Source organism: Anopheles gambiae, chromosome X (assembly GCF_943734735.2).
Source record: "Anopheles gambiae chromosome X, idAnoGambNW_F1_1, whole genome shotgun sequence".
NCBI lineage: Eukaryota > Metazoa > Arthropoda > Insecta > Diptera > Culicidae > Anopheles > Anopheles gambiae.
The window spans coordinates 6,929,257-6,953,308 of record NC_064600.1 but is presented as its reverse complement, the minus strand read 5'-3'; the positions used below and the strand labels follow the sequence as shown (position 1 = coordinate 6,953,308).

The following is a 24,052-nucleotide window of genomic DNA, read 5'->3' as shown; positions in this document are numbered from 1 at the left end:
CCAAAAATGACTTCTTCTGCTAGAAACATTCATCAATATATCACACTATTCGTAGTATCGAAACTCGTTAATTTTACTCATTAAGAGAGAGGTATTTGTTAAGGTATTTTCCATTCCAGAGTTGTGATTCCAGGTTTGTTCTAAAATTAATTAAAGGCAAACATTTAAACGCCATTAAAACCCCTTTGGGATGTACCAATATGAGGAAAAGAGATAATTAAATGGAATTAAATTAGAATACATTATTTCATTAGATGTTCTATTGGGAAATTTCTTATTGTTTGGCTTACGTTAAAGTCATGTTAGGGAGTTCGGCTACCCGATTGCATTTATTTTCCTTATCAGATTTGGTTATTCAAGTTGGAACTTTTTATTCGATTGTCATACTGTATGCTTTTGCTCGATGAAAGCGAGCTATAGGCACAGGTCGGACCAGATTTTTGTTGACATGTTTGAAACTAATGTTCTATGCCACAGAGCCTGCTAAATTAAGTGACCGTAGATTGTAGTCATGGTGGTAACTATAGCAGGAATCAGTTTTTTTCTGGAACTTATACAAAAGGGTTTCTATACTACCGGCTCGAGAGTAGTGGTATACTCTCTGGAATGCACCCATGACTGCAATCTGACTCCATCTATTGTTAGTCCAATTCCGACTCCAGCTAAATCGGAACCATTAGTTCCTCCAGGAGTAGGAGTTGTCCAGAATCGGAGTCATCTGAGGTCGTCCAGAGTCCTCTGGAGCTATCCGAAGTTGGAATCATTCGGAGTTGTTCAAAGTCGTCCGGAGTAATCTGAAGTCATCTGGGGTCGTCCTGAGTCGTCCGGAGTCATCCGGAGTTATCCGGAGTCATCCGGAGCTAGACGAAGTCGTCTGAAATTGTCTGGGGTCGAAGTCATCCGGCTCCGGATAATTCCGGACGACTCTGAACAACTCGAGACGATTCCAAACGACTCCGGTTAGTGTTGGGTGGACTTACCTTTCGGAGATAGTTCCGGAACTTTCGGAGTCGAATCATAGTCGACTCCGGATGTTTGACAACTTAGCCCATAACTAGTCGAGAGTCGAAAAATATCGATGGACGGGTACTGAAACTGAACCCTAACCCAAAAAGTTCTTAGATTACACTGATCTGAAGATCAGTCTGAGATCTGTACTTACATTCGCCCTAGAACTGATCATCACCCCTCTCCGATACTGTAACTGATCCTCACAACCAGCATGGTGTGGTGTGAGTTCGCCGAATTAAACCCGGAATTTAACCACAATCACAAACCGATCCTGGAGCTGGTTCCAACCCTGTACGGGTCTTGAAACAGATTCAGAACCAATCTTGGAACTGCCTCGAACGCCCCTGCTCGCTTTTTTTTTTTGTTCCGAAAACCCAAAAACCCCAAAAACAACACCTACATCTATCGCAGCCATGGCACTATCGAGTCCAATGGCTTGCCTGTTTGTTGCATTTGCTGCAGGAAGATTTTCGGACGCTTTTCAAGCCATTTTTATAGATACATTGAAGAAATGATGATGCGGCATTCTCATATCCACGACGCACAGTGCCGACCACCACTGTATGAAGTGGAATACCTCGTTTTGTTTACGGATCTCCTTACTTAGAAACTTTCTGTACGGTTCCTTTGAGCCACGCGTCGGAAAACGTTCTTCAAATGCCGTACCACTCACAGCTCTTTAGCTATTGGACATGTGTGAGTTAACCTGGGCCGGATGGATCTGCTACTGGTAACTCACCGTTGATGCATGAGCAGTCACCGGTTCATGTGTGCGTGCAATCCATCGTTTGCGCGGTCGCAACGAGGTTGACCGGCGAACACGCAGCTCTCGGGAACTGGCATGGCTGCACGCGTGTTAGGCAACGGCGGAAAGAGTCTTATAAGATTGAAACCGTGATTGTAACTTTCCGTTAATATGCGTTTGATTATGTGATCGCCGTGATTCTTTCATGTAAAAACGTGAATTTTATTAGGTCCGCCAGCAGTAGCACAATCTTCCTTTCCTTACCAAACAATGACGACAGTTTTTCAATGCAAAATAAAAAAAACTATTCTAGAAACTTCAAAGTTACCAGCTATATTTTATTTTACTTTTTTATTTCATTTTATTTCACTCGTATGCCTACACTGGCTATACAATTACGATTAATCCTAAACATTAAGCTAAGCTAGCAAAACTAAACTAATTTCACATAAACTCACAGGTGCGGAAATTGTACATTTATAGCTCATTGGAAAGAAATCAACGGAGTAGGTAAAGTTACGGGCAGGCTTCGTAAATGGTAACAGAGAAGCAGCAGAAGAAGTTAATTTTGTTAATCGAGTCATAACATACATTAAATCGATGTAAAACAGATTACCAAAGGACCATTGCGACGATAATGATGGTGCATCGATGTTGTCCAACAGTAAACCAACAATGAGTGTTGGTTCGAGCAGTTATTTACATCGAGCTTGTTTATACCCTAACCTTAGTTTCCTACCGTTTAGTTTATGCAAAATTCAAATTGATCTTCGAAAATAATAATTCTAACTCCAACAACATGCATATTCAAGTACAGGACGGACCTGACTACAAGTAACGTCCCCTAGATCTCTACACATTCTGCGTATGAGTGACCAATAGTCTACATAGTACGACCAATTACGTACTCCTACTGAGCAGATCTCGTTCTAGCAGAACCCCAAGATCTGCAAGTACAACAGTAACACGGTTAATTACACAGGAATCGACATAATAATTGAATGTCAGCGGATTACGCGAGCGAGTTCTGAAGTTCTGAAAGATCACACAGGATCTCGGGAAGGACACAGCCATACTGGTAACAGGAAGAAACATACTGTAAGAGATATTTTATTGACCAGCAGGTATTATTTGCACATAAAGTTGCTAAAAGAGCATAAAATATATCAAAATATTAAAATATTATCAAAAAAAAAACATTAAGCGGTCGAATTAGGAGTTGATATTGGGAGTTCGCGTACTCGCGTAAATTCACAGGTGTTGAAGATGCTCCAACCCAAGCGCTCTACGCAGTTCGTTGCACGGCTGCGGATAATGATTGTGCATGAAAGAAAGAAAGAAATATTTAGAATAACACCGCCACATGCTTACTTTCTACGTTTTCCAACTTACTTCCTACATCGGCTTGCGTTCCCCGTTAGTTTCGGGCAGGATGTTTTGGCACCCTGTTGTGTAGGCCCGTTTCCTTCCGTTTCCTTCCTGGGATCAATGGGAGAAATTTCCGCTTCCTTCCTCGGATCAATGGGAGAAATTTTGTGGGCTCTTCGAGTGGCTCACTCGCCCCTACCCATTCCCTGGCGACCGCTAGCCGGAATACGTTGAACGTAAATCGGCTACCCGTGTCGGTCTGGGAGAACAGGATGTACGCGTTGAGCAGCGCCACATTGATCAGCAACAGTACAGTGCGTATGTGCCACCCGACGCTTGCGTTCGACAGGTATTCTTCGACGAGCAAACCTTCGAACCGTTCCAGATCTGCCAAGTGTCGGTTTAGGTCCGCCACACAGGCCGGTGGCGGGCCTTGCGGTTCGCCCTCTGTAGGCTGCATCGCAGCCGCACCGTGTATCGTCGAGAGAATGCGTTTGCCCTGCCCGTCCATCACCAGGACCGGACTCTTCCGCTCGGGGGCCACCGTTCCGTCCGGATCGTTCCGGAGCGTTCCGCAGGCGAGCGTTTGGTTTGCGTACAGCGTTTCCGCCGCAGCGGCGGTGATCCCGTCGTTGCCCCAGTACACATGGTGCCAGCGGCCGTAGTACGGGCGCACGATGGACACGTCCGTGAGGGCGACCTGGTCCAGCTGCTGGTTGGCAAGTTCCACGTTCAGCACATAGCCGGTGTCACTTTCGCACAGCAGCCTTAGCCGCTTTGCGCTTTCCGGCGTGCTTCCCTGTGCGTCTTCGCTGTGGTTGGGCGGCTCGGTTTGCTGGCCGTTTAGCACGTCCTGCGGTATCGTTAGTTCCGACACAATCAGCTGCTGCTTCGGTGCGTACAGTGCCTGGAACTTCGGTACCAGGTGGTCCAGCACCGGTTTCGCATCGTACGTTCGGTTGGCCTGCTTCATCCCGTGAAAGTAGTGACTTATCTGTTGAAATCTCTTATAGCTCATGGTGTTCGCAAACACGGGCGTCTCGAGCAGCGGGTTCGTCGACCAGTAGCAGTGCTGGCAGTCTTTTCTGACCTGCCCCATCACCAGCAGCAGGCCGACATACCGCTTCATCTCGGCCACGGTGACTTTCCGGTACGGTTCAACTGATTGCCCTCCAGCCCGCATACAATCTGCCCACTGCTTTCGGTGCCGGTTGGTTCCTTTCACGAGTATGTCGAACAGCGCGTCGTCGCACACTAGTGCCGCATATTCGCTCGCAGTCCGTTCATCAGCCCCGTCGAATGGGACGTTTGTGCCGACCGGTTCGTCGAATATGCCGAACGTTTGCGGCTCTTCCCATAGGCAAATGAGGTCGTCGTCGTCGCTCTGCTGTTCGGGCTCGCCGCCCCCATCAGTGTTCGGTGTCGCTTCGGCACACGCTGCCGGGCCGGTGTCATTTACTACGTATTCAGAGTCCAGAGGTTCAATCACAACATATGGACCCAGCGCTGCCATCGTAAAGACCGGGTCACAGTTGGAGGGTAGAGGAAACATTTTGAAAGATGCAGGAAAAAAATCACTCCAAGGTAAGCGCGCTGAGCACGGGGTGTGGTCTGCTTCCGTCGGCGATTCGAACACAACTGCCTTTGTCTTCACAAACACACCCGATGGTAGAATATAAACATGTTTGACAGCTTGATCAGAGGGATCATCCACAATGATCTCGTCCAAACTGGGTAAAAGGGGCTAGTGATGGGAAAATGAAGTTTTCGCCGGAATTGATTCCAGCTTCTCGAAAGTTTTCTGGCATCGATTCCAGATAGTAGGACTGGAATCAGTTTCCCGAATCGGCTTCGAAATTTAAGACGGTTTCGGCATCTCCGTAAGGTCCCCAATATGCAGCGCTTGGGTCCAATGATGCTGCATATTGATATCCGCAAAGAATCAACATTTACTCGTAAACGATCCATTCTGATGGAGATTTCCGGACTTTTTTTTTATTCAAAACCTGATGCTCATTCCGGAGCTAATTCCATTTCTGAAGTCAATCGATTCCGGCCTCGGAGTCGACTCTGGAATCGGCTCTGGACTCAACTCCGAGAATCGGCTCCGGTTTTAAGTCATGTTGGGTTAATGCACCCTACCTACAAACTTCCTTTAAATGCCTTCCTAATCGCCTTTTATTCGCCGGCGAATTGAAGGCGATTAGCAGTGCATTTAGCAGTAACTAAAAGTTTTTGATATATTTCAATGAAACACGTTTCGAGTTGAATTTAAAATTTGAATTTGCCAACTTGCTACAACCTTGCTGAGACCGTTTTCAACCCTGCATTGTTGTAGTGATTCCCAGAAATGAGTGTGAGATTCGATAGCACGATCTACGTGTTATGTTAAAACCTGGTTTATTTCACTCTATTAAAGATTGCCTTTTTCGGTTGAAGCTTTAGTTGAAATATTTCTAAGGGTAATATTTCTAAGATTTCTAAGATTTCTTCTAAGGCGACTATGGCTTTAAATACTGTAGAGAATAATAGTAATAATAATAATAAGAATAATAATAATAATAACAAAAATAATAATAATAATAAGTTAGAACTTAAATTTAAAATAAAACACCCAAGCGCCACAGATTAAGCTTAAACGACTGAAAAATTGAATATCCATAGAAAAAAAATGAAAGCTCCACAGCTTCATTGGTTTAATCAATAGATGGCGTATTACAACTCATCATTATATTGCCATCCTTTTCTTACAATGTGTTTCGACAAGTTTCATCTTATGATGCCTTCTAACTTTCTGAGCAAAAATCTATATGAATGGTCGTGTGGTCAGATACGTGGGTATCAACACCAACGACTATTACTCAAATCTCACTTGCTTCAGTGCTGATGGTTATCATTGGAGTTTAGTATTTAAACAATCGTATCGCCGTTCTAGTTCTAGCGATGCATAACTTCAATGCGAAACCATACAACAGTACAGAGGAAATGAGAAAGCTCTCCTCCAAGCGATGAAGCTCAACTGGTTGGGGTATCCCACCAACAGAGAGCGCCACCAGCTTTTTCGCTATTTTTAGAATGCATGAGTCGTTTGCCGTCTGCTAAACGAAGTCTTTCTATATTCCGTTCAGGTAGAGAACTTGAGCCGTTTAGAAGCCGTTTAGTGGTCGTTTAGTGGATTTGTGGCACTTGGGGAATTACTAGCACTAAAACGTAGCATAGAGATGGTCGCGAAAGGGAAGGATATAGAGAGAAATAGCGATAGAACGAGAAGCCTATCGACAAGTGAGAGACTCGCAGCCCGCAGATCTCACGGTGAGATATCACACGGTGAGAAGAGATCAACAGTGAAGCGCGATTTCAAGAGAGGAGCGACTCGGTGAGATCGCATGTGAGAGCGGCAGGATGGAAACGAAACGCGAAAAGGCGATCAGTTTTTGGACGGACGTAGTGAAGGTGAGCCACAATAAAGGAGTGTTTCAGAAAACTACAAGTGGCGTATTGAAGGATGTTTATGAAACAACGATGACAAGGGCTGCGGTTACGACAAATACCTTCAAAGCCGTTTAATGCTGGTAGGGTACAATGAGCAAAGCAGTTCGCATGACATTTTCTCATACGTGCAGTGGCGGTCGCCATAACTCGGCCATTTAATAATTCTCATACATTACTCCAAATATGTTCTTTAAACCACCTACATCTCCTCGATAGAACGGTGAGAATACTCTGGGGCTATGGCAGTGAAAATAATCACACCAGTATCTAAAAACACTCATACAATACCAAGCAAAGTGATTCAGTTAAAAAATTAAATAGTGCTCTAAACTTAGATTATTTAATGAGCACACGAAGTATAAATGCAGCCTTTTGACAACGCTAATGAATAATAACTATAACTTATAATTTTAGCTCATCACCAGTCAACATTCGCTAGATAATTGATCGTTTTGTTATGAAAATGTAACCATCCGAGAAAAGAGTCTACAAGTTCAAGGTTTTTTTTTTGAGATTTTAAAAAGATATTGGCCTATTTTTTGCATAAGCATAGCTAATAAGTACCTCATCCATGAAGTTGTGTTCCCCAAACAACAAAATGCGACCGATGCTGTGTACGATCAACATCAATTGTTAGTCCCTAGTCGATCGATTTTAAATCTGCTATTTAAGTTGGCCCGAGTACAGGGCTGCCCAATATCAATTTGGGAATATTCAATTGGTGGCCCGATTGGTCCAAGGACATAAAGAAAAACAGATTCAAAATCCATATCGATCCCGGAACTTTGACAGAACCCATACCTATGTGCTGCAACTGCTGCCAAAACCAAACAGATCTTAGAATTGAACCAACATTGGCCCTGGAACTGATTCTAGCCTTAATCCGAATCTGAAAGTGAGCTCGGGCCCTATATCGATCAGGCGAATTGATCCCCGACGATTCCGGTCGAGTTTTGGCTCAGTCCAAATCCGGTCGTAGCTTTACTACCTGATCCCGAACACATACTGGATCTGGAGCTTATTTGATTGCATATCGGTAGTAAAACTAATTCCGATCCCGTAAGCCACACCCGTCCTGGAGCAGATCTGGACTCAATTCCTGTCTGTGGAACTTCACCTGAAACCATGCTCAGTAGCAGTATCTGTCCCAATAACGGAGCTATCTAGCTCCAACCAAAAGCGATTTCTTTCCCGCTGTGGCCTTTGTTGGGCCACCGCGTCTCGTCTCGTCACACACCAATTCCCAAACTCGTTTCTTTTACGATTTTTCATTATTTTTTGTATTTTTTTTTTTGTTTGTTCTTTATTTCTTGTTTGTTCACTTATCATCTACCAAAAAAGGGAGAAACGGCGTTCTCTCGTTCTAACTTTCCATATCATGTTTTAATAGTTTGTTGTTGTGTGGTACATACGTTTGTCTTGTCTGTTTTTGTATAATGTTTTAGTAGTAATATGCGATGCTCTTTTTTCTTCCTCTCTTTCTCTCTCTCTCTCTCTCTTATTCTCGTTTTGTTTATCCCATGCAAGAGATTATGCTTTGCGCCATCATGCGGCGGCCGCTATCCAAACGAACGATGAAAATGATGTGTGTTGACGCTTGGCGAAAGGGAAGAGTCGGGACTGGGTTCCATAAATGGCATACAATAAAAAGCGATTTGAATTTGGTATTTTAATGACCGAAACACGCAGTATGGCCTGCACCATTTAACCTTCAAAACGTAACCATGGAAACGGTGATCAATCTGCTCGCTCGCTTCTTCAAGTCCATCATCATCGTTTACACCAACCTTCCTCCAACCACACTACTACGTAATCCCTTCATCTCTTTTGGGTTGTTTTTTTTTTTCGTGCTGTGTCAGAATTTTGTTTTACTGCAACTTAAGCTTTTATTGATAGTTGCGCTAAGCGTTGGGAAGTGTTCCACAATGTCTAAGAGAGTGTGTTGAGTGGTGTGTTTGGTTCCCTTTATCCTACCAGCTAGGATTGACACACGACATAATTAAGTAGAAGTGAAGTCAGCACACACGTGTTAACCAACTTCCGAATCTTTCCAAAGCGCCTTTTTTGCTAGTGTTGAAGTTCCATTTATTTTTAGCCGATTTCTTCACAACAAAGCCGATATTAGTAATAACTCGCATTTCATCTACGCGCTATCCAAGTCCACTACAACACGATTGGTGATGGTCTACATATGTGTCTTGTTTTTTCCCCTACAACGCTTCTTAATCAATGAACCAAAGCGGGAGAACCAAAAAAAGCAAACACTGGATATGAATGAAATCATGATTTTAAAGTATTAAATGTGCAAAAAAAAACAGGAAGAGAAAAGTATAAAATTTCACTGGATAAGAATTACGCTTTTAAACAAAAATATGGCGCGCGCTTTTCTTTTTAAAAAATATACAAATAAAAAACGGGAGGCAAAAGTAGACAAAAGCAAAAAGCTATTCGCAAGCCCTAATCTCTCCTTTGTCTTGCCTCTCCCGACGATTGCATGTAATGTTGCAGCAGAAAGTGGGGAAAAAGAGACCGAGTGAGAGGATTGTTTTGAATTCTACGCACAATGCCTCTGCTTGTTTGTGTTTTTCCTTCTCCTCGTCTCCTTCTGAGCATCCATATATCCATCACGATCAACGATCAACGAACGCCGTTTAAGCTTGCTTTTCTTCACAAAAGGAACACATGACTAAGTTTCTTGAATGAAAAGATGAAAACAAAAAAAACTAAATGAACAGTGCACGATTTTGCTCTCGTTACCCTGGCTAAATGAATTCTCCTTTCCGCACTGTCTCCCTCTCTTTTTCTCTCTCTCTCTCTCTCTCTCTCTTTGTAAAAGCGCTTTAAAACAAACTTAATCTAACAAGGAGAAATGCCAATGATTTTCGTTAGTGGTCGATACACATGCGTTTCCTTTTCATTTCTTCCCGTCTCTCTCTCTCTCTCTCGCTCTATCTCTCTCTCTCTCTCTCTCTCTCTCTCTCTCGCTCTATCTCTCTCTCTCTCTCTCTCGCTCTATCTCTCTCTCTCTCGCTCTTTATCGATCTTTCCTGTATCTAAAAAAAAGCAGTTTTCAGTGTGGGAACAAGACAGTTACGCTGGGATGTCGGAATGGGGCGAAGGGTAAGGGGGAATGATGATGGACTCATCATTGATGGGGGGGTTCAGTTCATTTCGCCTCGCGTAATTTATGTATTATATGCATTTATGCATTCTGCCGTACGAGTGTGTTTGCCGTCAAATATTTGCGTCCTTTTAAGCTTTGTGTTAATCCGTAACCTTAGCGACTCTTCCTCTCAGCAAACAAAAACTAATTGCGCGCCCACGATGTGAATATTCAGTACAGTAAAAATATAAAAAAATAAAACCAAAAATATTCTTTTCACAATTAATTAGTGCAATAGAAAAAAGGAAGAAAACAAAAACAACCAAAAACGAAGCGAAAAGGACAATCTCTCGTCCCACACACAGATTTCGCGCAAATTCCGACTCACGGTTAAGTTTAGTGTTTTTTTTTTTTGTTTAATAAGGCTTTAATTGAATTCGCCCTGATTCTGGTGGTGCTGCTGCCCCTGCTGCTCCCACAGACAGTGTGAGTGTGTGTTATGTCCGGGGCGGAGCAGCAACAATAATACATATGTCCCTGCTGTACACACACGCATATTAGTATATATGTAAGTAGGTAGATAAATGGAGGAATTGAAGAGGGCATATCATGATGGGGGATGTTAGGAAAAGAAGTTAATGTTTTCCTTCTTCTTGCTGCTTATAGCGTGATACACAGGTAATAGATTTTTGTTTTGTTTTATAAAGAGTATGAATGAATTTCTTCCTCTCTTTTAGCCGCGCTCATCCTCTGCGCTTCCCCATATATCTGGTGTGTGTGTAGCGGTTGTAACTTTTTCCTCATTTCCGTGATCCTTCTGCTTTTCCGCAACAAATTTAGCTCAAAAAAACGCATCCTATATCTCACACACCCGCGCCCGTTTGCTTTCATTCGCCGGGGCCATTCTTCTCTTCCCTCTCTCTCGCTCTCTCTCCGTATCCTTTTCCTTTCAACTCCTCGTTCCTTGACATCTTATTTTTTTTTCCTCAATGAATGGTGGTTGCAATATGTGGGGGTGGGGGCGCCGCCGCCAAGAAGTTTGGGTGATGCGCAGCGCGCGAGAGATTGGAGCGGAACACACCCACATTTTAAAAGTCGCGCTGGAAATTGACCTGTTTGATCAGGCCACCGTCACCCTCCGAGACGAAACGCTTGCGGCCACTGCAAAAAAGAAGAAGAAGAAGAAGGAAACACAAGAGTTAGCGATAAGAATATTGGAAGTTTGTAGTAGAAGTAATATGCAGGTAAAAATAATATCCCTGCACAACTCTAGGGAAAGTGTCGTCACTCTAATGGACGCTGGAGGAGGAGGAGATAGTGGTGGGAGCTCGGAAACGGACCTAGCCGATTCCGATTCCGTCCCCGGAATCAATTCCGCAGCCGATTCCGAGCTCGGAATTAATTCCGGAGTCGATTCCGTGCCCGGACTTGATTCCGGAGTCGATTCCGATTTCGGATTCGATTCTGGATTCGATTCCGGAGTCGATTCTGGAGCAAATCCTGGAGTCAATTCCGGAGTCGATTCCGGAGACGATTCCGGAGCCGATTTTGCGATCAGAATCGGCTCCGGAGTCAGAATTGACCTTGGAATCGCAATTGGTCCTAGTAACGGAATCAGGATTGACTCCAGAATTGGAATTAAATCCGGAATAAGCATCAGTTCTTGAATTGAAATAAGAAGTTTCAGAAGCGAAATCCGTCCGGAAATCTCCATCAGGAATGGATCGTTTACAAATAAATTTGATTCTTTGTGGATATCAATATACAGCATCATTGGACACAAACGCCTAGTGTCTTATGGAGATGCCGGAACCAATTCCGAAGCCCATTCTGATTCCGAAGTTGACTCCAGAGCCAATTCCGGAATCGATTTCGTTATCGAAAGCGGCACCGGAATCAGAATTAATCTGGGAATGGAATCAGGATTGAATTCAGAAATGGAATTATCTCCGGAATGAGCATCAGTTCTTGAATTGAAATAAGAAGTTACAAAAGCGAAATCAGTCCGGAAATCTCCATGAGAGTGGATCGTTTACAGGTAAATTGGGATTCTTTGCGGTTATCATTATACAACATCATAGAACCCAAACGCCTAGTCTTATGGAGATGCCGCAACTGACTCCGATTTCGAAGACGATTCTGATTTCGGAGTTGATTGCGATTCCGGAGTCGATTCCGATTCCGGTACCGATTCTAAAGCCTAATCCGATTCCGGAACCAATTCCGGAACCAATTCCGGAACCGAATCCGATTCCGGAACCAATTTCGGAGCCGATTACGGAATCGATTCTGGGAACTGATTCCGGGGTCTACTATCCGAAATGGATTCCAGAAAACTTCAGAGAGCCAGAATTCAATCCGAACAAAAACTTCATTTTTTCCCCCATCACTGGGAGGAACGTATGACTAGCTTCATTAAAATAAGCGGAACGACGAACTGCTGTTTTTATTGGCTTGCCCTTTTTACCTTGTAACACTAAAAACACTAAGCGCAAAACGCTCCGAGAGCGCGTTTAACTTGTGGCTTGGATTCGTTCCAATGCCCAAAACAACAACAATATATGGGGGGAGGGAAGGGTGAAGCGAGCGGAACGAAGCGAAAGTGTTCTGTGCTTATGTTTCGCTATGTTCTTGGGTTTTGTGTTGTTTTGCTGTTCAAGTAGCTGCATTGCCATTATCGCTGGTGCCCGGCAAGCCGTTGTGTATTGCGTCGTAAAACTCCACAACACGACTCGCAAACTGTGCTGTGCCTGTTTTGGTCCAACCCAATGCCCAACCAACGCGGGGCAGCATCCACACATGCAGCCATTACGTTTTCGCCTTCTAAACACACCTCTCGATGGCGCCCGCCCGCCGCCACGCAAAAGAGCAAATGCATCATCATAGATGCATGCCAAGCCGCATCGGGTTAACGATCCCTCCCGTTCACAACCTTCAACTCACACACACACACACACACACATTGCAGTGTAATGGGTGCACATAAACATCAATTTTTGCTGCAAAGAGAACTGCAGGCAGACACAGTTGTGCACATTGCAAGCAACCACCACAGCACACACCAGGGGCGTGTTTGAAACAGGTTTTCGCAGTGTTCAGCACTACTGGCGGGGCGAATCATGATGTGACACTAACGTGCAAACTCTGCGGTCTGGGACAAAACAGTCCAATGCAACACACAAACAGGGCGCAAAGGGACGGATAGATAGAAAAAAAAGAAACGAAAAGAGAGAGAGGGCCGCAACGGTAGAGGAGTTTGTTGCTTATTTTTAATACTGCTTGCCCCGTGCTATTTTATCATTTGTCGCTGTGCGACGCAAACAAGAAGGCAGAACCGAACAGCAGCGCGCGCCCCGGGGCCCGTGTGTGCCGGCGCCGGTGCCGGTTTGCAAAACTCACCGCACACACGACACGCCGGCAAACCAAATGCCGGCTCTCCTTCTTCTTCTTCTTTTCGCATACCACCACGCCGGGTGTGGTGCTGCTACTTTGTTTTGAACATATTTGCTGAGCATTAATGCACGGCGCATTAACACACACATTAGCAGCACGCAGTATGGCATTATAAACGGGCAACACCACCACCAGCACACCAAAACACGGGGGCATGGGGAGGGTTTTTTTCGGTGTAAAAGAACGGGCTAATATTTCCAAGGGCGGGCTGACCTTGAACATGTACGCAACTAACTCGACAACAACAAACCAGAGGGTTGTTTTGGGGACGGGGGGGGGGGGGGGGTGAGGTAGAGGTAGGCATTAGGCGCGCGCAATCGAAAACAACGCCTTCCACCACTCCCCCCCCCCCCTTCCCGCGAGCGTTTTTATTTTGGAGCGGGGTGGAAAAAAAACATGATGTTGTGTGTATCCGAGGGAGTTGACAAACGATGGTTTTCGATTACCTTCCCTCGATTGAGTTTATTTACCACGCCTAAGAGGCTCAGTATTCTAAAAAAAAAGGCTTTTCGTTTCAACCATAAAGCATGACTCCACTTTTAAGTTAAAAAGCTTTCTATGGTGTGCTGCTAAAACTCTAATTAGACGCAGAAAACAATAACATTCCTCATCGGTTTGAGTTGCAGAAAATAAGACGAATGTTTTGTGTATATTATTTTGGCGTTGAAAGTTTCTTCATGTTTACTCGCTCTCTCTCTCTCTCTCTCTGTATTTCGGGGTGTGTCTGTGTGTTTGGTGCCGTTCGCCGCATGCTTCTACGCACGTACGCATTATTTGGCTGCGTTTGGGCCTGTTTTTCGGCTTGGAAAGGGCGTTTCAAACTGGCAAAATCAAAACAAACACAAACGAACAGCTAGAGCCTACCGCTACACCACACGAATTTGTCTCGGTGAGGGAAGAGGAAGCGAACTTCCCAATACATTGCTGCTGGCGAATGCGCAGGTGCGTGTTGTTGCTGCTAGAGAGAGAAATATATGAAGAGAGAGGGAGATGAGAGCTTGGATTGCATAAAAAGCATAATATAAACCCCCGATGAAGCAACATCAGCAACCGAGCGAACGGAAATAGTGTATGGGTGTATGTGTGTGTGTGTCCGCATTTTTATGTCCAACATAGTGGGCCGGCTAAAAAAAAAGAAGGATGATTCGCCCTAAAACGTAAAAGCAAATTAGTTGATAAAAATACATACTTCAGTGCACGTTTAATGTTAGTTTACACTAATCAGCGCTTGATACACTCGAAGGCAATTGAACATAACATTGTTTCTACTGCCGTCTAATAAACAACAAAGTAGGTCTCCCGGTTGGGTGTGTATGTGTGTGCTTGTGAGACATGTTTTTGACACGAGGAGTCTATTACTTAGAAAGGGAGGAGTAGTGGGGGGACGCATACTTTGTTTTGATTTTGCAACGTCTCGAACGCCCTCTGTTTTCTCACAGTCATACCTGAAGCGTATTACTAATTTAGAAGACATTCCGCACCGGCAGACGACTGTGTCTTGAGAAGTGCTTATTCCTCCGTTTTCAAAATGTAATATTGAATCCGAACGCGCCCTGTCCTAAATTCGTAACGTGTGTCCATCAATTGATACTCAATTAACGCCTTTTTTATTTAAATTCGTTTAAGATCATTTCCTACTTGTGCTCGATGAACTGCTATCGATCTAAAAAGGTACACGATTGTGTGCGTGTGAGTTACAACATATACGCCCGCTCCCTCCGAGAGCAGCTGCCGGGAGGAAAATGGTGCAGCTGGGGCTGAGAGTTGTTTTTAAAAAAGAAAAAACGGGATCACAATCAGCAACAAAGTAGTGGCCGGTCCCGGTAGTGGTGTCAGAGCCAAGTTTTAATTAATCAACCCTTCCAACCCACACTGCATCCCTTGACAAGCCGCCGCAACGGGACACACCTTAAACAAGGGTCTCCTCTCCTCGCGAGCGCGATAGCGCAGAACCGGTGGCAGCAACAACAATAGATACAAATCTCCTTGTTTGGCCATATTCCTTACTTACAGGGTTCTCATAGTTGTGGGACATTTTCTTTACTCTTTCTTATGAGAAGTGTATTTTATATGTTAGAAATTGGAGTCTATAGCACCCTTATTGGACAAATCTAATTTGAATTGCCAAGGAGCCTGTCCAAAAAGGGTGCTATAGAGTCCAATTACCATCATATAAAGTGCACTTCCCGTAAGAAAGGGTCTATAATGTGTCCCACTGCTGTGAGAACTCCTGGAAAACCGTGTAAACGAGAGACAATAAATCGACGGGAAATTATGACAATATTGATGGTAAAAACAAAAATCAAACTAAAGCGACAGTCAAATCGACGCATAGGTGTATGTTAAATGTACCAATTAGTGATGCTGCACATGTGTTTTTTAACATAGACAAATTTAAATACCATTTTTTCTTATAAATTATAAAAAAAGTAAAATGTTTGAAAAAAAACAGACCCAAACGGAAATGATTTTGTGTGACTCTATTCCAATACACGAAAGCAACAATGTTAAGCTGCTTTTGAACAATGTTCAACTATAAGGAATCGTTTAAATGGCCAACTGAAATTCTGATGCTTTCCTGGGCTTCGTTCAATCGTAACTAAACTTTATAATACTCGGGTTCATTTCTTCGATGATCATTACGATGCAATTGGAATTGTTTGGAGCCTCATTTCAATTTGATTTTGCAGTAATTTAATAATCAATTATTAATTTCCGAAAGTACTGGTATAAATTATTGGAAAACACATTCAAACTGTTTTTTTGTGTAAATGAAGCCACAACCAAAAGTCTAAGCTTCAGCTACAGCTAACGGATCGAGAGGCCGGTACCACTTGTTAAGTTACGATGGAACGAAGTTCAGATGGGCATCAGTATTACAGTTAGACGTCGAATGTTTGCTACTAGTTGAACAATGTTCAAAAGCAGCTTAACAATGTTTGTTTTGGGCTCGAAACCGGTGTAAGTATGATAAAGAAAAGGGCAATTTGATTGTTTTGTAACCATTTGCTAAAAGTGCGTACGTTCCATCAGCCCATTTTATTCGTGATCCTGCAGGGACATATAGCGCAGGGCTCTCGGGTGGTATCGTTGAGGTTTACCGCAGCCAGTTAAGGCATGGACTGGACCCGCGCCAACGTGACGGTTTTGTTTAGCGTCGGGTTGCCCCGGGTTGAATGTATTTTAGTGCAATTGTACAACGCACTATAAACGCTATGTACCCCTAGTACCTAGTACTACATTAAACAAAGAAATTGAAAATAAAATAACAGCTGTTTGTAATGATTTTGTGAGATTGTAAATGTATGCTGAAAATAAACATTCGCATTTGTTAAGAGGAAAGCAATTTGAGTTCGGCTAATCCTACACATCTATACTCCAATTTACACTTACAGCAGGCAGCTGTTACTATGTCAACACTCTCCAACCCATCCATCCATTGCCAAAAGCGCTAAGTGTTAGAGTGCCAATTTTTCCTATTTGATTTCGTTACATTTAAATTTTTTTGTTTTGCTATTAGAAAATATGAAAAATACAAACATTGCTCGTTGCTGATGATTTTGCGAGCGAATTTTTTTTTTGTTTTACAGGTTAGTCAATGCGTGGAGTAGTGTGTTTTGCTAACGAAACTGGGACACTTTGTTAATTTAGCTTATTTTATCCAAAAATCGATAAGAAAGCGTTATTTTCCACCAACACCTTGTATGGGAATGAAAGGGAAAGTCTCGGGTGGTGTATTTTGATTGTTTTTCTCCCCCCGGAATGAAGGTCACCGAAGAAAATTGCGTCTTTGCCTCAAATGGATCGCCCTTCCCCCGATTCTTTGACTTCCGGGTGTCCCCCCGGGATTGGCCGGAAAAGCTGGTGACCTTCAAGAAAAAGCGCAACACACACACACACACCGAGACGCACATCGCGCACACGCAAAACAACAAACCGTTTGGCTGTGCTGTTTTCTCTTCCTTTCCCTCATTTCAATCTCAATCGATGATCTTTTTATGTATATTCTATGTTTTCTCTTAACCTCACTTTTTCGACTTTAGTCGATTATTTTGTTTTGCTTCCGTTTTTTCCCTCCTACCACCCGTTTTTGCCACACACACAAACACACACACACATTTCAAGGCCAGCTTATAGAGCCGGCATTCCGAATGACAAACCGCACACAAAATTGCGTCGCAAAACAACTCCCGAATTTGGGCAAACACGTCGAGATAGCAAATCGCACACACACACATACACGTGCGTACATTACAAGTGTTTGTTTTTGGGTAGATAAAACACACTTCCGGACGGTGAGAGGAGGGGAGGGGTGGGGTGTAGAGGAGGGTTTAGATGCTTCGATAGGATCAAAACAAAAACACACAAGAGAGAATTGGATGCGGGATGGGAGGAGGTGCGGTGTTGGTGTAACGGGGACAACATTCGGTCCACATGAAGGCCAAAAAACAAACCGGTAACAAACGGGGTATGCTCTTCTTCGTTTTGATTTTGTTGTGCTTTGTGGTGTCGAAAGCGAACGGTTCCAAAAAAAAATAGAAATGAAAAAAAAAATAAAAACAACAACAAAACTGACACACGCACACACGTGTGGAAACATTGTGACACAAAACCCCTTTCAAGGGGAGGAAAAGTTCGGGGGATGAATGGACATGCCGATAGACGTGTTTTGCTGTCTCTCCAGCTTCTCTTCCCCTCTCCCCCGGCAACATCACGCGATGGAAAAATGACCGCAGCCGCTCCTGTATGTGTGTGTGTGTGTGTGTGTGTGTGTGTGTGTGTGTGTGTGTGGAGTTGCGCGAATGTAATGGTATTTGTGCGCGCGGAATGGAACGGCGGACCAAAAAATTGCGACGCAAAAGACGCGTTGTTCCGTTCGTTCCGTTCAGAGAGCAAAAGCAACAAAGGAAACGAGGCAAAAAGAAACCCACCACCATCCCCTTTCGTTGTTGTGCAATCGAACGAACCGGGTTTGTATGTGTGTGTGTGTGAAAGGGAATGAGAGAGAGAGAGAGAGACAGGGAACACGCAAAAACAACGATAAGAAGCTGCTGCTGCTGCTGCGGCTGCCGAGCCAAACACACTTGCCTGCGCCACCCCGGTGTGCCCTATTACATCATGGCCAATGCGTGTGCACCAACACATGCGCAACACACAAACACACAGATGAAACCCTTCCGAGAGGTTGGCTCTATCGGGCCCGAAGGTCGAAACACACCATTTTACTGCCTTGTGGCGCTCTGACTGCCGCTTTCAGTTTCAATATTCCCGTCATTACCCCGGGGAGATGAAGCTATTGGAGTGTGTGTTTGTGTGTGTGTCTCACTCTGTTTCAGATTTCCCCCTCTCTGCGGCGGAGTGGGCTAAATGTGGAAAACAACAACACACCCCATGGCGTGTTTAGAAAAGGGAAGGGCAAATGCGTTGCCGAAATTCGAGCGCACACACACATGGATGGATAGGGACTGCTTGAAAAAAAAAAAAACAAACTTGCTCAACGTCACGTAGGCCACCGCAGCAGTTCCGTCCGTCCGCAACACGTTGGGTGCCTAGTAGTGTTGTATTTCGTGAATCTTTCGTTGAGATTCATTCATATGCATCTTACTTGATGAGTGATTCATGATGAGAAATTCAGATCGAATCTTCAATGATTTATGCATCTCTAAAGATTCACAACTCTTCAAAGCTTCACAACTCTTCAGAGATTCACAATTCTTCAAAGATTCACAATTCTTCAAAGATTCACAATTCTTCAAAGATTCACAACTCTACAAATATTAAAATTTTCAAGAATCTCCAAGGATTAATCAACCTCGAAAGATTCATGAATCTTGAAAGGTTCTTGAATTTGTAAGATTCATAACTCCATTAATATACATATATCTCCAAGGATTTACGAATCTTAAGAGATGTATGATATGCAAAATATTGAATTTGCCTAATCCCACCTGAAACATGCCCGTCGTGGGTTCAAGCCTCGCATGAACCTTCTCTCCCCGTAGCAAAACAAACTATCCGGCTGCGCGCGGTACTTGCCAAGAAGTCTCAGAAGTTTGTTCAGGCTGACACGACCAAGAAGAAGACTAATACAAAGCTCAAGCTCTATAAAAGTTTTGAGATTTGTGAATCCCTTGAGATTCATTCATTCATTCGTACATTCATTAATCTAGATTCAACAAATTATTGTTTTTTACATATATTAGTGATTAGGATAAATTTCTTGCACATATGAACTAATAGAATGAAACGACTTTGAATTTAGACGTGCGCGCGTATAGTGGACTCGGGGTTCACAACTTGTTAAATTGGTGTTGATCGGGCTAATAACTCGTCAAACCTTTATGCTTTTGTTCAGCTGTCAAACATCTATTCGTTTGCATATTTGTAGATTTATCAAATTATCGTAAGATACCTCGAACATCTCAATCATTTGAAGGAGTCAGAGATGGGTCATCATCATCGTCATCATCATCATCATTAATGCTTCGAGATAGAAGAATCTTTCGAAATTCATGAATCTTACCAACCGAGACTCAGATCCATTGAATCATTCCAAAGAGTCATTCAGATTCCTGAATTTGAATCAGATTAACCCAACAGGAGCAGGAGTAGAGAAGAAAATGCCACTTACCGGGTGGGAATATCCTTGATGAGGGCCTCGCTCATGAACGAGCCGGCGCGCTGGCAGCGCTGGATGAAGCGGTCCAGGATCGAGTAGGCGAGCGGGATGTCCAGCACGATGTCGGTCATGTCCTCGTAGACGCGCCGGAACCCTTGCTCCATCTGCTCCGGCGTCACGATGCAGGTACTGTCGAGCGTGCGGAACAGCTCGCAAATGGCCACCTCGGTGGACTCGTTGAACGCCTCCAGCGTCATTATGATTGCCTAGAGGAAAGGAATGAAGGGTAGATGTGGGCAATAGCAATAGGGGAGAGCATAGGAGCCCTTACACTAGCGGCTACTTACCTCGTAAATCAGTTCGTGGTGGAAGTGCGGCACCTCAAGCTCCTTGATGGAGCGCTGGGCTTCGCTGAGATCGCGTGAGAGCAGGTACTCCTGCAGCAGGTAGGACATCTGCTGCGTGATCGTCTGCACCGGCCGGAGGGCACCACCGACCCCCCAGACGTTGTCGAGCTGGCCCCAGCCGTCGTGCATCGAGAGCAGCGTGGTGGCGCGCACGAGCGCCGCCTGCCCGTGCCGGTCCAGGTCCTCCCGCTCCGACTGGTACGCGTACTTGGGCGGAATGCAGTCGTCCGCGACGGCCCGCGCAATGAAGTTGCCGAGCAGATGGGGCGCGTCCGGCGTGTCCAGCATGATGTCGGCCAGGTTGGCCAGCAGCAGATCGAACCCTGCGCGAATTGGTTTGGACAATGAGACACACGCTTCAAAAGACCAACAGCAAAGCAAACATCGCCCCCTGTTCCTTACCTGCGCAAATGTCCTCGCGCGTCACGATGCGCCCGTACAGGTCCGACATCAGCACCGAGGTCAGCTCGCGCTGCGACTGCTTGTGCTCGAGCGCAACCGACACGAACGTTTTCGTCACCAGCGGCTTCAGGCCGGGCGGCAGCAGCTCGTCCAGCGCGTCCGCCACCTCGCGCGTATCCCCGTGCTCGAAGTACTCCAGTATGATCGTCTCGAGCTTTTTGGCCACCTCGGCCTCGGTCGGCTGCGGCACGATCTCCTTCAGCTCCACGTTGTGCGAGCTGTTGTACGCGTCGATGTCGAAGTTCGGATCGTTCGGGTCCTCGTCCAGCTCGTCGTACACCTCCTCCGAACCCGGCTTGCCCCACACGCCCTTGCCGCCCGCGCCCCCCTTCTTGGGCAGGCCGCGCCCGTACCCGTTCCGCGACCGGCGGCTGTTCTTCCACTTCCGGTGCGGTGCGACGAAGTTGGGCGTGCCGGCCACCCCCAGCACGCCGTCCTTGCTGTTCGAGCGGGACAGCTTGCGGACGCGCTTGGTGAGCGGGCCGGCCGGCTTCTTCATCAGCTCGCCGCCTGCGGCCGTCCCTTCCTGCCCGCCCGCCACTTCACCACCGCTGGCCGGGGAGCCGGGGCCGCTGCTACCCTCGCCGCCGCCCGGCGAGCCGCCGGCGCCATTGCTGAGGAGCTCAGCGCCGCCGTTCAGCAGCTGCTTGCCGCCGTTCTCCAGCACTGCCGCACTGTCGAGCTCCATTATCTTTCCTCCTTCCACTATTGCAAGCGAGAGAGGAAGAGGGAGATAAAATATGAACAAAAAAAACGCATGTTTTTTGGGATACATCAGAAAAAAAAGATGGCGTTCACTCAATAATAAAAAAAAAACGATCTAGATCACATTGCCCCTTCAATGGTGTGGAGGAGATTGATAAACCGTCCGGTGATATGCTAGGCAATGGAAGGGATGGGGAGGACCCTACTCTACTTACCTGTTTTTGATTACTCTGTTGTTTTTCTTCCTTTTCTTCACCACTACACACCCGCCTCAAGCACCTATTCTGCTATACGCACACACACACACGGACAGTGGCGTTTGTCGCGTGTTCCGCTTTGGGCCGTGTCTTCACAACACAAAATGTCGCCGGCTGATAGAGGAGAGCGCGTGGTTTGGCAAACGCCGGTTGATACGAAGAGTGTCCACACACACACGCTGCACAACACACAGCACACACAGCAGCAGCTGCGTCTCCTGCTCGCGCTTGTTGATCGTGGGATATGGAGCGTATGTGTTGGGCCACACACTTGCGCTGATGGGAGAGCGTGTTGCGCGTGTGCGCCGCCGGGCCACACGTTCGGATTATTTGTGTTGTTGGCTGTGTGTGTGTGTGCGTTCGCTGGGGATGCTTACGGCAGCGATCGAGCGGTACGCGGCGGAACACGTCGCAACATGTACAACACACAATCGTGTTTTGTTCGCAGCAGCAGTGTCCGAAACCGATTAGTTTGCCGGTACCAGCAACAGAATAAAAAAAACTACACACCGTCAGCCATTAAATGCACGCACACACGCGCTCTATCTTTTTCTCTCGCTCGCGCGCCTTTGCGTTGATGGATGTGCTTCTTTTCCTCTTTCGTGCGTCTCGCTCACGCTCACACCCACCGGGGTAAGAACGGTGGCAAACACCGGCTCCACACACAGGCACACAAACACCGAAAATTGAGCTGCTTTTTGGAGAAACACAAGCTCCAATTGTGCCGGTCGGTTTGCAGTTGAAATGGGAGAGAATGAAATGAAAAGTTCACTCGACCCCTTTGCTGTCTCGCTTACGCGTACGCCCGCATACACAGCGGTTGAATGTGTGTTTTTTTCGTCTACTGGGATGTTCTTTTTCTTTCCGCTCCAATCTCTCCTCCCCCCTAGGGGATAAAGTAGAGTGCAAGAACTTTCCCGAAACTGCTCGAAACAGAAGCGAGCACACACGTTGTCCCGGGGGAAACAACAAAAACTCAAAAAGCGCAACTTGCAAAACAAAAGGTAAAGTTAGTTCTTCGAACCGGTACGTTCTATTTGCCTTTTCTTCTCGCACAGGCACACACACACACACGCTCGCTTCACAGGCTCGCGCACACAAACACACGGTTTTTCACTACCGCAAACGCCGGCTTTCAAGTGCTCACGCACACATGGGGCGGTGGAGAACAAGGGCACTCGGCGGGATAGAGAGGAAGAGGCACCGCTTCCCGGCGAACGAAATCGAAATGTTTTTTGTTCTTGTTTGTTGTTGTTTTCTATTCGAGTGTTTTTTTTTTTTTTCTTAACTCACTTTCGCACCTTGCAAGAAAACGCACACGCACTTGAGAGCAATCGCTTTAGCGATAGAGAATGCAACGCAAAATTCTCCCTTTTACAACGCGGATGATGGCGCTTGAGGGGGGTAAAGGAGAGAGAGATTTTAGTGCACACTTATTGCTTAGCGAGAAACGACTCTTCACCTAATGGCGGCTGACACAGGAATGAGCTGCGAGTGCTCGATGCCGCGTGCCGGAACCGTCCGGTGGTTCACAGTGTTCGGCATTACACGCACGCGCGTGCGTGTGTGTTGGTGAGAGCGACAGTGTGTACGCTGGGCACCTTTACACCAGCGAAGCGAGTTCGCCCGGGGCGACGGTTTATCTCCACTAAAGGGCGCTCCTTTGTGAGGGAGCATTTTTTTGCTTTGTTCTATAGAGGTTTTGGGTTTTTTGACTGACATTCACCTCTTTGTTGTTATTGCTGTTTACAAATTGTTTGCTTACAGCTATACGTAAGGCTTCATTAAATTTTATTATACATATTACGCGTTTTTTTCAGAAAATCATTGCATTGTTTTCATTTTCTTCTTTGTATGCCAATGCTTCATCTTTATTTCCTGGAGTGTAAGGATTATTAGCATCTTAAACAAAAAAAGAAAACACAACCACCAATGCTATCCATCTAATCGTCTATTCGAGTGGGAAGCTCACAAGTTAAAACACATTTTTGAAGAGAACTCAATGTTATGCAAGTACAGGTGTCTCCCGAGATACGACTGTATTTGGGACCGAAAAATGTTCCAAAGGAAGGCGAAGTCGTAAAAGTTGTATGTCGAATATCTGCCAATGTAAAGTTTATAACGGAAGTTGAAGTTGAAATGTATGATATCGTGTTTTTTATTGGAAAAAAAATGTCCGATAATATATTAATTTTACTCCAAAAGTCGTTTGCGCGATATAGATATTTAAGAGGGGTAGTTGTGGATTCTTTGGAATTGTGTGTGATTATCAGCACACACATTAAAAAAATACATAATTTGTTTCACTCTCAAAATCAAAATCGTCGTATCTGCGAATCGTCGTAGCTCGAGGGACGCCTGTACCTATAAATGCCTAAAACAGTTCGTAAGCGCAATCCAGTTGCGCAGTATAGCTGCTAAGTCGTAGGA

At 45.3% G+C, this 24,052-nt stretch overlaps 2 protein-coding genes and 1 long non-coding RNA gene across 4 annotated transcripts; 1 reads left to right on the top strand and 2 right to left on the bottom strand.

The window, feature by feature from the left end:
- Nucleotides 1–2,073: 2,073 nt before the first annotated feature.
- Nucleotides 2,074–5,713, bottom strand: LOC1271874 (piggyBac transposable element-derived protein 4). Of its 2 annotated transcripts, none has more exons than XM_061656483.1 (2): nt 3,149–5,711; nt 2,074–3,061 (listed from the first exon to the last, which is right to left on the bottom strand). In XM_061656483.1, the coding sequence occupies exon 1, from the start codon at nt 4,674–4,676 to the stop codon at nt 3,174–3,176; it is 1,503 nt and encodes a 500-aa protein (XP_061512467.1). In that variant the 5' UTR covers nt 4,677–5,711; the 3' UTR covers nt 2,074–3,061; nt 3,149–3,173. The 2 variants fall into 2 exon arrangements, with proteins under 2 accessions (XP_061512467.1, XP_061512476.1); XM_061656492.1 differs by having other exon boundaries at nt 2,216–3,041; nt 3,149–5,713.
- Nucleotides 5,714–9,422: 3,709 nt separating this feature from the next.
- Nucleotides 9,423–23,136, bottom strand: LOC1271876 (programmed cell death protein 4). Its single transcript, XM_061640742.1, has 5 exons — nt 21,581–23,136; nt 20,601–21,365; nt 20,139–20,521; nt 19,804–20,057; nt 9,423–10,880 (listed from the first exon to the last, which is right to left on the bottom strand). Exons 2-5 carry the CDS (start codon nt 21,346–21,348, stop codon nt 10,808–10,810), a joined length of 1,458 nt encoding a protein of 485 aa, XP_061496726.1. The 5' UTR covers nt 21,349–21,365; nt 21,581–23,136; the 3' UTR covers nt 9,423–10,807.
- LOC133391025 (uncharacterized) lies at nt 13,873–16,514 on the top strand. The gene is made up of 2 exons (XR_009764511.1): nt 13,873–14,702; nt 14,799–16,514. It is a non-coding gene; the product is annotated as an uncharacterized LOC133391025 (long non-coding RNA).
- Nucleotides 23,137–24,052: the final 916 nt, after the last annotated feature.